Source organism: Lepidochelys olivacea (assembly GCF_965140295.1).
Source record: "Lepidochelys olivacea isolate rLepOli2 genome assembly, chromosome: 23".
Taxonomy (NCBI): Eukaryota; Metazoa; Chordata; order Testudines; family Cheloniidae; genus Lepidochelys; species Lepidochelys olivacea.
The window spans coordinates 9,597,499-9,612,235 of NC_140433.1; the positions used below are offsets into that span (position 1 = coordinate 9,597,499).

Below are 14,737 nucleotides of genomic sequence, written 5' to 3' on the forward strand. Positions count from 1 at the left end.
ACTCCTGAGGGGAAATGGTAAGTATGTTTGTTTCTGAAAAATCTGAGAACAGCTCTACAACCAGAGGGATATTGATGTTGCCGTTCCTTGGGAAATATTTTCAGTCTTTATTTTTTGTTACAATGTGTTTGACCAACACAAAATCTCTGCTCAAGGAAGATACATTTTAAGGCTCCATCTCCTGAGATGCTGTGTCCTCAGCTCCCACTGTTTTCAGTGAGAGATGTGGGTATTCCCCATATCACAGTACCGATGCTTTGAGCCGAGTTTTACTCACCTTATTCACAAGAGTACTCTTTAGAGTTGGTTGAAAAGTCAAGGTTTTTTTCCCCTTCAAAAAAAATCAAAATAAAACACTCCATTCCAGTCTCAATGAACATCTTTATTTTATTTCAAAATTTCCTGACCAAAAATCAAATGAGATTTTCCTGAAAAACAATATTTTCAGTGAAAAATCAGGAAAAATATGGTTGAAAACTTTTTTTTACCAGATCTAACATGAACGAGAACAGGATTTAACCCTTAGTTCATTTAGTTTTCCAAAATAAAAATGTGTATATTTCAATATTGGCTTTCCTTGTCAAAGACTCTCAGGGAGGGCAGCAGTGAATCTGTGCTGATTTTTTTATCCGTTTCACTCACACTTAAATTGTAGAAAATAGAAATATTATAATTTCTGAAATGAACTCTTCCCCTCCCATGATTACAATCGGTGCATTAAAAAATTCATTCTGGTTTTAGCAATATTCTCTAGATGTAAATTAGGGAATACTGCTAAGTCTTGTAGATGTAAGGGAAGCTAAAACCAATAGGGTTTCTGGAAGACTATAAGGTGTCAAACACTGGGCAAGGGAGGAAGGAGTGTTATTTATTTGTATGTTCATTTTCTATAAAATAAGAACAGCCATAATGGGTCAGACCAATGGCCCATCTGGCCCAGTATCCTGTCTTCCAACAGTGGCCAGTGTCAGGTGCTTCAGAGGCAATGAACAGAACAGGCAATCATCAAGTAATCCATCCCATATCATCCACTTCCCTACTTCTGGCAATTAGAGGTTAGGGATGCTCAGAGCATGGGGTTGCATCCCTGATCATCTTGTCTAATAGTCTTTGATGGACGTGTCCTCCATGAACTTATATAAAGTACTTTCTTGAACCTTGTTACAGTCTTGGTCTTAACAACATCCCCAGCAACGAGTTTTACAGGTTGACTGGTGCGCTGTGTGAAGAAGTACTTCCTTTTGTTTCTTTTAATCCTGCTGCCTATTCATTTCACTGGGTGACCCCTGGTTTTTGTGTTATGTGAAGGGGTAAAAGAAACTTCCTTATTCACTTTCTCCACACCAGTCATGATTTTATAGACCTCTATCATATTCCCTCATCGTCGTCTGTTTTCCACACAAAGCCTGGGAAACAAGCAGGGAGAACTGGAGGTCCTGGCAAAGTCACGGAATTATGATGTGATTGGAATAACAGAGACTTGGTGGGATAACTCGCATGACTGGAGTACTGTCATGGATGGGTATAAACTGTTCAGGAAGGACAGGCAGGGTAGAAAAGGTCTGGGAGTTGCACTGTATGTAAGGGAGCAGTATAACTGCTCAGAGCTCAAGTATGAAACTGCAGAAAAACCTGAGAGTCTATGGATTAAGTTTAGAAGTGTGAGCAACAAGGGTGATGTCGTGGTGGTGGTCTGCTATAGACCACCAGACCAGGGGGATGAGGTGGACAAGGCTTTCTTCCGGCAACTCGCAGAAGCTACTAGATCGCATGCCCCAGTTCTCATGGGCGACTTCAATCATCCTGATATCTGCTGGGAGAGCAATACAGCGGTGCACAGACAATCCAGGAAGTTTTTGGAAAATGTAGGGGACAATTTCCTGCTGCAAGTGCTGAAGGAACCAACTAGGGACGGAGCTCTTCTTGACCTGCTGCTCACAAACTGGGAAGAATTAGTAGGGGAAGCAAAAGTGGATGGGAACCTGGGAGGCAGTGACCATGAGATGGTCGAGTTCAGAATCCTGACACAAGGAAGAAAGGAAAGCAGCAGAATACGGACCCTGAACTTCAGAAAAGCAGACTTTGACTCCCTCAGGGAACTGATGGGCAGGATCCTCTGGGAGAATAACATGAGGGGAAAAGGAGTCCAGGAGAGCTGGCTGTATTTTAAAGAATCCTTATTGAGGTTACAGGGACAAACTGTCCCGATGTGTAGAAAGAATCGTAAATATGGCAGGCGACCAGCTTGGCTTAACAGTGAAATCCTTGCTAATCTTAAATACAAAAAAGAAGCTTACAAGAAGTGGAAGATTGGACAAATGACCAGGGAGGAGTACAAAAATATTGCTCGGGCATGCAGGAGTGAAATCAGGAAGGCCAAATCACACCTGGAGTTGCAGCTAGCAAGAGATGTTAAGAGGAACAAGAAGGGTTTCTTCAGGTATGTTAGCAACAAGAAGAAAGTCAAGGAAAGTGTGGGCCCCTTACTGAATGAGGGAGGCAACCTAGTGACAGAGGATGTGGAAAAAGCTAATGTACTCAATGCTTTTTTTGCCTCTGTCTTCACGAACAAGGTCAGCTCCCAGACTACTGCACTGGGCAGCACAGCATGGGGAGGAGGTGGCCAGCCCTCTGTGAAGAAAGAAGTGGTTCAGGACTATTTAGAAAAGCTGGATATGCACAAGTCCATGGGGCCGGATGCGTTGCATCCGAGAGTGCTAAAGGAGTTGGCGGATGTGATCGCGGAGCCATTGTCCATTATCTTTGAAAATTCATGGCGATCCGGGGAAGTCCCGGATGACTGGAAAAGGCTAATGTAGTGCCAATCTCTAAAAAAGGAAAGGAGGAGGATCCTGGGAACTACAGGCCAGTCAGCCTCACCTCAGTCCCTGGAAAAATCATGAAGCAGGTCCTCAAGGAATCAATTTTGAAGCACTTGGAGGAGAGGAAAGTGATCAGGAACAGTCAGCATTAATTCACCAAGGGCAAGTCATGCCTGACTAATCTAATTGCCTTCTATGATGAGATAACTGGTTCTGTGGATGAAGGGAAAGCAGTGGACGTGTTATTCCTTGACTTTAGCAAAGCTTTTGACACGGTCTCCCACAGTATTCGTGTCAGCAAGTTAGGGAAGTATGGGCTGGATGGATGCACTACAAGGTGGGTAGAAAGTTGGCTAGATCGTTGGGCTCAACGGGCAGTGATCAATGGCTCCATGTCTAGTTGGCAGCTGTTATCAAGTGGAGTGCCCCAAGGGTCGGTCCTGCGGCCGGTTTTGTTCAATATCTTCATTAATGATCTGGAGGATGGCGTGGATTGCACCCTCAGCAAGTTTGCAGATGATACTAAACTGGGAGGAGTGGGAGATATGCTGAAGGGTAGGGATAGGATACAGAGGGATTGGGCCAAAAGAAATCTGATGAGGTTGAACAAGGACAAGTGCAGAGTCCTGCACTTAGGATGGAAGAATCCAATGCACCGTTACAAACTAGGGACTGAATGGCTCGGCAGCAGATCTGCAGAGAAGGACCTAGGGGTGACAGCAGACAAGAAGCTGGATATGAGTCAACAGTGTGTCCTTGTTGCCAAGAAAGCTAATGGCATTTGGGGCCATATAAGTAGCATTGCCAGCAGATCAAGGGACGTGATCGTTCCCCTCTATTCGACATTGGTGAGGCCTCATCTGGAGTACTGTCCCGTTTTGGGCCCCACACTACAAGAAGGTTGTGGACAAATTGGAGAGAGTCCAGCGAAGGGCAACAAAAATAATTAGGGGACTGGAACACATGAGTTATGAGGAGAGGCTGAGGGAACTGGGATTGTTTAGTCTGCAGAAGAGAAGAATGAGGGGGGATTTGATAGCTGTTTTCAACTACCTGAAAGGGGGTTCCAAAGAGGATGGCTCTAGACTGTTCTCAGTGGTAGCAGATGACAGAACAAGGAGTAATGGTCTCAAGTTGCAGTGTGGGAGGTTTAGGTTGGATATTAGGAAAAACTTTTTTACTAGGAGGGTGATGAAGCACTGGAATGGGTTACCTAGGGAGGTGGTGGAATCTCCTTCCTTAGAAGTTTTTAAGGTCAGGCTTGACAAAGCCCTGGCTGGGATGATTTAGTTGGGGATTGGTCCTGCTTTGAGCAGGGGGTTGGACTAGATGACCTCCTGAGGTCCCTTCCAACCCTGATATTCTATGATCTCTAAATATCGATAATACTACTCATCTGCTTCCAAGGAGTTTTGTGAGGATTTGTTTATAAAGCTAGATGGGTGAAGTTCGTTTCCTCCTATGCGGAGAGCCAACACAAGACCTACATGACACTCAAAATAGGACTTAAGTGGAACTTAAGTGACTTAAGTGGTGTATAGGTATTATGTGAGCCCTCTACACTGGGTTGATTTCACATAGATAAGTATCATTAGTGTAAAAAGCCACTTGCATTTTGGAAGAGCAAAGAAAAGCACCTGACAGGGGAGACCAAACATCTAACACTGTTCATTATTATTATTATTACTACTGTGTTTTAACTGTAGTCTCTTAAAAGAACCAATACCTCCTCCCACCCCACTGTGGAGAGGGTAAACTGGGTGGAAAAGGCAACAGGAAAAGAGGTAGATTTTGCCTGCAGTGTGACTTTGTGGACAAAGCACTGGACTGGGACTCAGGAGAAGTGGGTTCTGTTCCCAGCTCCGCCACTGGCCTGCAGGGAGACCTTGGGCAAGTCACTTCCCCTCCCTGTGCAGGGAGGAGGTATTGGTTCATATTCTCTGTGTATATATAAAGTCTGCTGCAGTTTCCACGATATGCATCTGATGAAGTGAGCTGTAGCTCACGAAAGCTTATGCTCTAATAAATTGGTTAGTCTCTAAGGTGCCACAAGTACTCCTTTTATTTTATCAGTGTATCTCAAAAGAGAGCAATATCACTATCCGCATTTTACGAATGGGGAAACTGAGGCACAGGGAGGGGAAGTGACTTGCCCAAGGTCTCCCTGCAGGCCAGTGGCGGAGCTGGGAACAGAACCCACTTCTCCTGAGTCCCAGTCCAGTGCTTTGTCCACAAAGTCACACTGCAGGCAAAATCTACCTCTTTTCCTGTTGCCTTTTCCACCCAGTTTACCCTTTTATATGTTTCTTCCTGTTCTAATCCTACCCTGTGAGCTCTCTGGGGCAGAGACTGTCTAGTTTAGTTATTTGTACAGCATCTAACACAATGGGGCCCTTCTAACAGTATTAGGGCAGCATCCTTTTGAGTTATGTGAGAAGCTGTGTTCTGCCACATTCTTATATCGATAATACGGACACAAGAGCCTGATGGGACATGACTCTGGGCAGAGAAGCAGCTCCAAGGTTAAAGCATGATGCATAGGGCTCACCTGAGAGGAGAATGACAGATTTCTGTTCTGTTTTCAGCAGGCTGTTCTGGATAACACAGCTGATTTCTCCAGTTTCCTCTCCCAGGATGGTGACGTGACTCAGAACACTGAACAGAAGTTCATGATCCTGCTCTGTTTTGGTCACAGGCTGCAGATCCTGCCCATTCTTTGTAACCCAGTGGACTTCAGGGCTAGGGAACCACTCTGTTGACCTGCAGGCTAGTTCAATCTCCTGGTCCTGGGGACCCAGCACGTCGATGGACACGGAAGCAACAGCTAAAACAAGATGAGAAAGATTAGGAAGGGACTATCCTCAGGGAAACAGCATTGTCCCTTTGTTATGAATTTATTTTAGGACACTGTCCCAGTTTCTGTGTTTTTGTTACTGGAGTTCAAATAAATTCTTCACCTGCTCCTCCTGGGAATTCCAGATCATGACGAGTCTCCACAATAAATAGCAAGTTGTATGGCTGCCTGGCCTCCAAAATGTCACATGCCAATGCCAATACTCAGGCCAGGTCTACCCTCAAAAGTTAGGTCGACCCAGCTTCATTGCTTAGGGGGGGTGAAAAATCCACACCCTTGAGTGGTGCAGTTAAGCTGATTTAACCCCAGTATAGACAGAACTAGGCTGATGCAAGAATTCTTCTGTCAACCTAGCTATCACCTCTCGGGGAGATGGATTCACTACAGTGATGGGAGAACCCCTTCTGTTGCTGTAGTGTGAGTCTACACTGAAGCACAGACAATCCCTTAGACAGGGATCTCAGAGGGCTGGGCCTGTTTCTCCGCTCCCTAGTCCCTGCACTTGGGGCAAGAATGGAAGAGAGAAAGGGCTTTAAACCACCTTCACTCTCTCTGTATTCTGGGGCCAGGTAAGGCCTGTCCAGCCCCCTGGTGTAAGTTAGAGCAGCTGGTCCCCATGGGCCCTAGTAAGCAGAGGACATCCATGGTGCATTGAGCTCTTCCCAGGTGCCTAACACATCCCAATCTGCCCTTCTGTTGGAGGCTGGGTGCTGAGTGGGTGCAAAGCCATTAAGCCAGCCAGAGACCTGCCCTGGGCCTATTCTCAAGGGGCCATTTCTGCCCATTTTAAGACCCCTTTACATTGATAGTGCAGCATAAGAAGTCCTTGGTGTGACTGAAAATCAGGTCCAGTGTTTCATATTCCATGTGTTTAGGGTTCAGTTGCTCCATACAGGCACAGTTTAGAGTAAGGGGCTGGTGGGGAGTTGTCCTACGCCAGAGCTCCTAGGTGTACACAGCCTGCTACATGCAGCTTGCAGCCCCTTGCAGAGCGGAGCAGTTCCACGGGCTGGTTCATGTGAGCTGACTTCAAAACTCTCTGAAAGAAGCAAACCTAAATGAGGGAGAGTCCACACTGCAACTGGAGGAGTGATTGCAGCTCAGTTGGCATTCCAGTGCTAGCTTGGATCGAGCTAGCATGGGTAAAAAGAGCAATGAACACATGGTGGCATGGGATTTGGATGTATAAACCCACCCTGAACTCTGGGTACATATTCACATTCCTAACTCACACAGGAGTTCATGCAGCTGTGTCTTCAATGGTATTTTTAACCAAGCTAGCTAGATTCAAGCTTCCTACCTGAGCTCAATCAGTCTTCCGACTGCAGTGTAATCGTACCCTGAGGGTTTGTCCAGAACAAAACTGAGGGTGTCTGTAATAGACATGAATTCCAAGCAGTGGGACAGGAATCTATCTTCATAAATTTAAGAGTGGAAATACTCTGCAAATATGCAATTGAATGCTTTTGTTATTGTTTATTAAGGATCTAAGATCATTCTTATTGTTAAGAACCTGAGTTTCGCAGGTTATATTGACTCATAGCATTGACCAAGGAGGAGTTACAAAGAATTACTGACCAGCTAGACTGGGAAAGGAGAAAATTCAGACTGAACATCAACACAGGGAAGACAAAAAAATATGGCAATTGGAAGACAAGAGGAAGAGATAAAGATCAAAGGTGTAGACAAAGAACTAGAACAAGTGAGAAAAAGTGAGGATTAGTATCAAAGCATGGGAATTATGAAGATGAAGTAAAAAGAAAAATTGGACTAGCTGTTACTGCATTTGGAAAACTGCAACATCTGGAAGCCTCAATACATTTCAATAACAAAGAAACTCTCGTGCCGATACTGCGCTGCAGATTGGAACGCTGGAGTATGAGGAAAGCTAACAAACAGAAGACATTGCCTGCAGAAATGAACTGGCTGAGGGGTATACTGAGAGTTTCAAGACTGCAGAAAATTTTAAAAAATGAAATGAGAAGAAAATGTCTGGGACAAGAAACAACCCTGTTACAGAAGATTGAAGAAGGATAACTGTGATGGTTTGGATATGTGTCAGGAATGGGCCTAAAAAGGATACCATATTGTCAATACATACCAGAGTGCAAGGAACTTCCATGGCATGCATCCGATGAAGTGAGCTGTAGCTCACGAAAGCTCATGCTCAAATAAATTGGTTAGTCTCTAAGGTGCCACAAGTACTCCTTTTCTTTTTGTGAATACAGACTAACACGGCTGTTACTCTGAAACCTAGAAATAGAGGAAGACTGAGAATGCACTGCGTAGATACAATGACATAGAACAAAAAGAGAAAGGAAGCCATGAAGCTGGTTCAAGACAGAAAGTGGTGGAAAGACATCACCCAACCCTAATCATAGCTGCTGAGCTGACAGATGGGAATCAAAGAAGAAGAATGAAGACACATTTTGTTATTGCACCATCAGTGTACAAGACATTGTATAACAGATAAAACATACCAAATAATTAGAGCAGTGGTTCTTAACCTGGGGTGCATGCACCCCCTGGGGTTGCGAAATGACCTTTCTGGGGGTGTGAGACATGCCAGATTTTTTTAGAAGGTAAATAATTGAAAACACAAATTAAGCACAGGCACATAAGTACAACTACTTTGTTTCATCCATCCTATGTATTTATTAACATTACACATTTTTTAAAGATTACAGTAATATACAAACAGGTTTAAAGAACTGACCTATTTCAACCATTTTTGATAAGAGGTGCGAGAACATATTTTGAGAACCAAAGGGGTGAAGGCTGCAGTAAAAGTTAAGAACCACTGAATTAGAGCCTCCCTGGGAGATCTTAGGGCTGCTCTATGAGAGCTTTTTTCCCCATTTTTTCCCAATGTTCTAATAAAATATATTTTCTTTTCTTTTTTGCGGGGGGGGGGAAGTGCTGTCTGCTTTTTTTTCCACTTTTCTCCTTTTTCAATGGTAAAATTGGAAAAGAGGGGAGAGAATGAAGAAAGGCAAAAGAAAAGAAAAGAAAAGAAAAGAAAAGAAAAGAAAAGAAAAGAAAAGAAAAGAAAAAAGAAAAAGGAGGGGAAAAAATCCCAAACTGATAATCTGATGGGGAAGGAGGTCTGTTGAAAAAACATAAATTTATTGTTGGGAAAAGGACATTTTTCTATTGAAACAAAAGTTTCAAATCAAAATTTCAACCCTGTGTTTGCCCTATTCCAGCCATCAGCCACCAGCACAAATGTCTAAATATAGACAAAAAGAAAAGGAGTACTTGTGGCACCTTAGAGACTAACCAATTTATTTGAGCATGAGCTTTCGTGAGCTACAGCTCACTTCATCGGATGCATCCGATGAAGTGAGCTGTAGCTCACGAAAGCTCATGCTCAAATAAATTGGTTAGTCTCTATGGTGCCACAAGTACTCCTTTTCTTTTTGCGAATACAGACTAACACGGCTGTTACTCTGAAATCTGTAAATATAGACAGAACATGATGTCATTTCCATTAGTGCTGTGTATCCAGTTTAAAACTGGGATAAGCTCAACCAAGCCATATTGTGCGTGTGGCGGGGGTGGGGGTGTTTTTGTCTATAAAAGGGCTTTGCACTGGTCATCTTTCCCCGATGGCTAGAATTGGAGCAGATCCCCAGAGCAGACCAATCATACCTCGTACTGACCGCAGATCCATAATGAACTGAGCATCTCACTGGAGAAACTGGGTGTCAAGTTTCCTTCCCCACTCTGAACTCCAGGGTACAGATGTGGGGACCTGCATGAAAAAAACCCTAAGCTTATTTTTACCAGCTTAGGTTAAAACTTCCCCAAGGTATAAACTATTTTACCTTTTGCCGCTGGACTTTATTGCTGCCACCACCAAGCATCTAACAAAATATAACCGGGAAAGAGCCCACTTGGAAACATCTTTGCCCCCAAAATCCCCCCAAGCCCTATACCCCCTTTTCTGGGGAAGGCTTGATAAAAATCCTCACTAATTTGCATAGGTGAACACAGACCCAAACCCTTGGATCTTAAGAACAAGGAAAAAGCAATCAGGTTCTTAAAAGAAGAATTTTAATTGAAGAAAAAGTAAAAGAATCACCTCTGTAAAATCAGGGTGATAAATACCTTACAGGGTAATCAGATTCAAAACATAGAGAATCCCTCTAGGCAAAACTGTAAGTTACAAAAAGACACAAAAATGGGAATATACATTCCATTCAGCACAACTTATTTTATCAGCCATTTAAACAAAACAGAATCTAACACATATCTAGCTAGATTGCTTATTAACCCTTTACAGGAGTTCTGACCTGCATTCCTGCTCTGGTCCCGGCAAAAACAACACACAGACAGAGAGAACCCTTTGTTTCTCCCTGCTCCAGCTTTGAAAGTATCTTTTCTCTTCATTGGTCATTTTGGTTAGGTGCCAGCGAGGTTGTCTTAGCTTCTTAACCCTTTACAGGTGAAAGGGTTTTTCCTCTGGCCAGGAGGGATTTAAAGGTGTTTACCCCTCCCTTTATATTTATGTGGATGGTTCTGTGGATGAAGGGAAAGCAGTGGATGTATTGTTTCTTGACTTTAGCAAAACTTTTGACACGGTCTCCCACAGTATTCTTGTCAACAAGTTAAGGAAGTATGGGCTGGATGAATGCACTACAAGGTGGGTAGAAAGCTGGCTAGATTGTCGGGCTCAACGGGTAGTGATCAATGGCTCCATGTCTAGTTGGCAGCCGGTATCAAGTGGAGTACCCCAAGGGTCGGTCCTGGGGCCGCTTTTGTTCAATATCTTCATAAATGATCTGGAGGATGGTGTGGATTGCACTCTCAGCAAATTTGCGGATGATACTAAACTGGGAGGAGTGGTAGATACGCTGGAGGGGAGGGATAGGATACAGAAAGACCTAGACAAATTGGAGGATTGGGCCAAAAGAAATGTGATGAGGTTCAATAAGGATAAGTGCAGGGTCCTGCACTTAGGACGGAAGAATCCAATGCACCGCTACAGACTAGGGACCGAATGGCTAGGCAGCAGTTCTGCGGAAAAGGACCTAGGGGTGACAGTGGACGAGAAGCTGGATATGAGTCAGCAGTGTGCCCTTGTTGCCAAGAAGGCCAATGGCATTTTGGGATGTATAAGTAGGGGCATAGCGAGCAGATCGAGGGACGTGATCGTTCCCCTCTATTTGACATTGGTGAGGCCTCATCTGGAGTACTGTGTCCAGTTTTGGGCCCCACACTTCAAGAAGGATGTGGATAAATTGGAGAGAGTCCAGCGAAGGGCAACAAAAATGATTAGGGGACTGGAACACATGAGTTATGAGGAGAGGCTGAGGGAGCTGGGATTGTTTAGCCTGCAGAAGAGAAGAATGAGGGGGGATTTGATAGCTGCTTTCAACTACCTGAAAGGGGGTTCCAAAGAGGATGGCTCTAGACTGTTCTCAATGGTAGCAGATGACAGAAGGAGGAGTAATGGTCTCAAGTTGCAGTGGGGGAGGTTTAGATTGGATATTAGGAAAAACTTTTTCACTAAGAGGGTGGTGAAACACTGGAATGCGTTACCTAGGGAGGTGGTAGAATCTCCTTCCTTAGAGGTTTTTAAGGTCAGGCTTGACAAAGCCCTGGCTGGGATGATTTAGTTGGGAATTGGTCCTGCTTTGAGCAGGGGGTTGGACTAGATGACCTTCTGGGGTCCCTTCCAACCCTGATATTCTATGATTCTATGATTCTATGACTCCGGGGCTAACAAAGAGTCTGAAACTGGCAATGTGCTGAGAACCTGCTGTGAGATGCCAAGCTCAGTAGGAGCTGAGAGCACCCAGATGCTTCCAGGACCAGATCCCCAAATGCCTCCTGAATCGCCTGTTTGTGTCTCAGTAACACAAACAGAAACATTTTCTCTGCTGAAACACAGATACCAGCAGGGGTTTCGTGCAGGTTTAGGGTCTCTCTCTCCAGGGATTTTGTGCTGCAGAGAAGTGTTTTACCGACAATGCTTTTACCTGAAAAGGGAATCGCTGCTAGGAGTATGGCACAGAACAAGCAGCTGGAGTGCTGTCCCCGTAGCTCCATGCCTCTGGTAGCTCATGTGGGAAGAGTCACGGAGCTGATCTGAAATGAGAGCAGCAATCAAAATAGACACAGATGCTCAGAAATACAAGACACCTGATTTCTCGTTATTCCCCCTTGAAATACACCATAGAATCATAGAATCATAGAATATCAGGGTTGGAAGGGACCCCAGAAGGTCATCTAGTCCAACCCCCTGCTCAAAGCAGGACCAATTCCCAGTTAAATCATCTCAGTACCAATGTGGACACAAGAACAAATGGATATAAACTGGCCACTAGGAAATTTAGATTAGAAATTAGACGAAGGTTTCTAACCATCAGAGGAGTGAAGTTTTGGAATAGCCTTCCGAGGGAAGTAGTGGGGGCAAAAGATCCATCTTGCTTTAAGATTAAACTCGATAAGTTTATGGAGGAGATGGTATGATGGGATAACATGGTTTTGGTAATTAAATATTCATGGTAAATAGGCCCAATGGCCTGTGATGGGTTTTTAGATGGGGTAAGATCCAAGTTACCCGGGAAAGAATTTTCTGTAGTATCTGGCTGATGAATCTTGCCCATATGCTCAGGGTTTAGCTGATCGCCATATTTGGGGTCGGGAAGGAATTTTCCTCCAGGGCAGATTGGAAGGCCCTGGAGGTTTTTCGCCTTCCTCTGTAGCATGGGGCACGGGTCACTTGCTGGAGGATTCTCTGCTCCTTGAGGTCTTCAAACTACAATTTGAGGACTTCAATAGCACAGATATAGGTGTGAGGTCTTTTTTAGGAGTGGTGGGTGAAATTCTGTGGCCTGCATTGTGCAGGAGGTCAGACTAGATGATCATAATGGTCCCTTCTGGCCTAAATATCTATGAATCTATGAAGTGCAGGACCCTGCACTTATCCTTATTGAACCTCATCAGATTCCTTTTGGCCCAATCTTCCAATTGGTCTAGGTCCTTCTGTATCCTATCCCTCCCCTCCAGCGTATCTACCACTCCTCCCAGTTTAGTATCACCAGTCTGTTCCTTCCCTTCCCCTGTGTCACTGTACATTGCAGGGAAAGCTGAACAATATGTGAGGGTGTCACTATGTGTAGCCAGTGTGAGGGTGAGTGTGTGGGGTAGATCACATGAGAATCTTTGCTGTGGTGGAAGGGACACTCACTGTCATTGTCCTAGTGCTCCGGGAGGGCAAGGCCATGTGATTCCAGCACCACTGCTGTCCAGATGTGGCACAGAGCCTGCCCTTCTCCAGGGCTGCTGGAGGCACTGACTCTCCCTGAGGCACAATAGGCCGAGATGCGGGGCATGTCTAGGCTGCAGGCATTGCCTGTGAGTTCTTTAATCTCGCTAGTTCGAGTCCTCGAGCAGTGAAGCTGCAGCAGCACAAGCTTCAATCCAGGCTGTACAAACCAAGGAGCCCAGAACCCAGGATAATTACTCCCAACCGGTGCTGCTGTAGCTTCACTGCTCCAGGGCCTGTGCTAGTGAGGTTATAGCTAGCTCAGGCATGTCCCCTCGAGCTGCAATCACAGCCAGTGACTGCACATAGCCATACACTTAGCTGCACCCTCTTCCGACTGGACGTACTTTGGTGATGTGGCAGTTGGGAGAACAAAGGAGTCAGTTGCAACTCCCTAATTCTGGGACCAGTTCTATGCCAGCTCCAGGGCTGCTCCTAGCTATGGCCCCAAAGGGCCATTACATCAGATCAGTTTAACCGGAGTTCTGTCATGCTCAAGACATGGCAGTTCATGCCCCTATGCCATACAGTGCAGGAGCTGGGGTGGCATGCAGGCCAGCAACATAAGCTCTAAGCCAGAGGATTTACTTCCCTACAGAGAGGAAATTCTCAGCTAGGGATATCCAGCAGTTTTCCTGCCCCTTTTCACTCATCGGAGTCTGCAGGATTTCTGTTACCATGGGCTGTGCCTTAGGGTATGTCTACACTGCAGTAAAACGCCCTGCAGCACAGTGATGGCTGGGGTTAGGTTGTGGGGCTATAGATTTCAGTGTAGACGTTTGGGAACAGACTGGAGCCCAGGCTCTGAAACCCCACGATGGGGGTGTTTTTCAGACCCCCAGGCTCCAACCTGAGCCTGAATGTCCACACTGCAATTTTTAGCCCGCAGGCAGAACCCAGCGATCCCAAGTTAGTTGACCCAGGCTCTGAGACATGATGCTGCAGGTTTTTTATTGTAATATAGACATACCCTTAAAGACACAAGTCACTAAAAAAAAAAAAATCTACATAAGCCATCAGCCCAAAAGGGCTTGTCTACATGGGGGCTGTGTGTGGCTGTCTGAGGAAGATTGTACTGCTGAACTCAGCCTTCTTTTTCCATGGACACTGTGGGCTTGACTCATGTGGGTTGGTACCCTACACTGTGAACAATCCTATTGAACTCAATGGCCAAGAGTTTCTAAACTGAGTGTTGATTTTGGGTGTCCAGCTTGAGAGACCTTAAGAAGTCCTGATATTCAGAGTGGGGCTCCTCAGCTCTTTCTGAAATTCAGGCCCTTCAAGGTCTCTCAGATTGAGCACCCAACATGACTAGTCCATTTTGAAGCTCTTGGCTAGGGAGATCACGGGTAGAGCGTTTCCTCATAAGCAGAATTATTTTTCAGAGTCAACATAATGATATACTGAAAATGTGAGAGCACCTCTTATAGGCACCAGTTCAGCAAAGTACCCACAGAAGTCCTTTTTAAGTTCAGCATGTGCTTTTCTGAAAAATGATGGTTTGCTGAATTGGAGTCATTGTAAAGGCACATGGCTCTTCACGCCATCACCCTAGTCAGGAGAGAAAGGCAGAAAGCAAAATACAGTGCGGTTCTTATCATGCATTGAAAACTGTATTAAAAGAATTCTCAGGGTTTTCCTGGTCCTGCTTGCAGGCAGCGGGTTCTGTATGGAAGCATGGGATCAGAGTCAGTGTGCAACCAGCCAGCCTCGGCTAAGGTTGGGTGAGTTGTGCCCCTCTGTTTTTTAAGAGAGCAGCCTGCTTTCTCGCTCTCTGGTTTTGGT

The 14,737-nt window shown here is 45.0% G+C and overlaps 1 protein-coding gene across 1 annotated transcript; it reads right to left on the bottom strand.

The window, feature by feature from the left end:
* Nucleotides 1-5,278: 5,278 nt before the first annotated feature.
* LOC311511970 (butyrophilin subfamily 3 member A2-like) lies at nucleotides 5,279-11,730 on the bottom strand (the record flags this gene model as incomplete). Its single annotated transcript, XM_084612943.1, has 2 exons — nucleotides 5,279-5,646; nucleotides 11,661-11,730. The coding sequence occupies 2 exons, from the start codon at nucleotides 11,728-11,730 to the stop codon at nucleotides 5,279-5,281; spliced, it is 438 nt and encodes a 145-aa protein (XP_084469069.1).
* Between the last annotated feature and the right edge of the window lie 3,007 nt (nucleotides 11,731-14,737).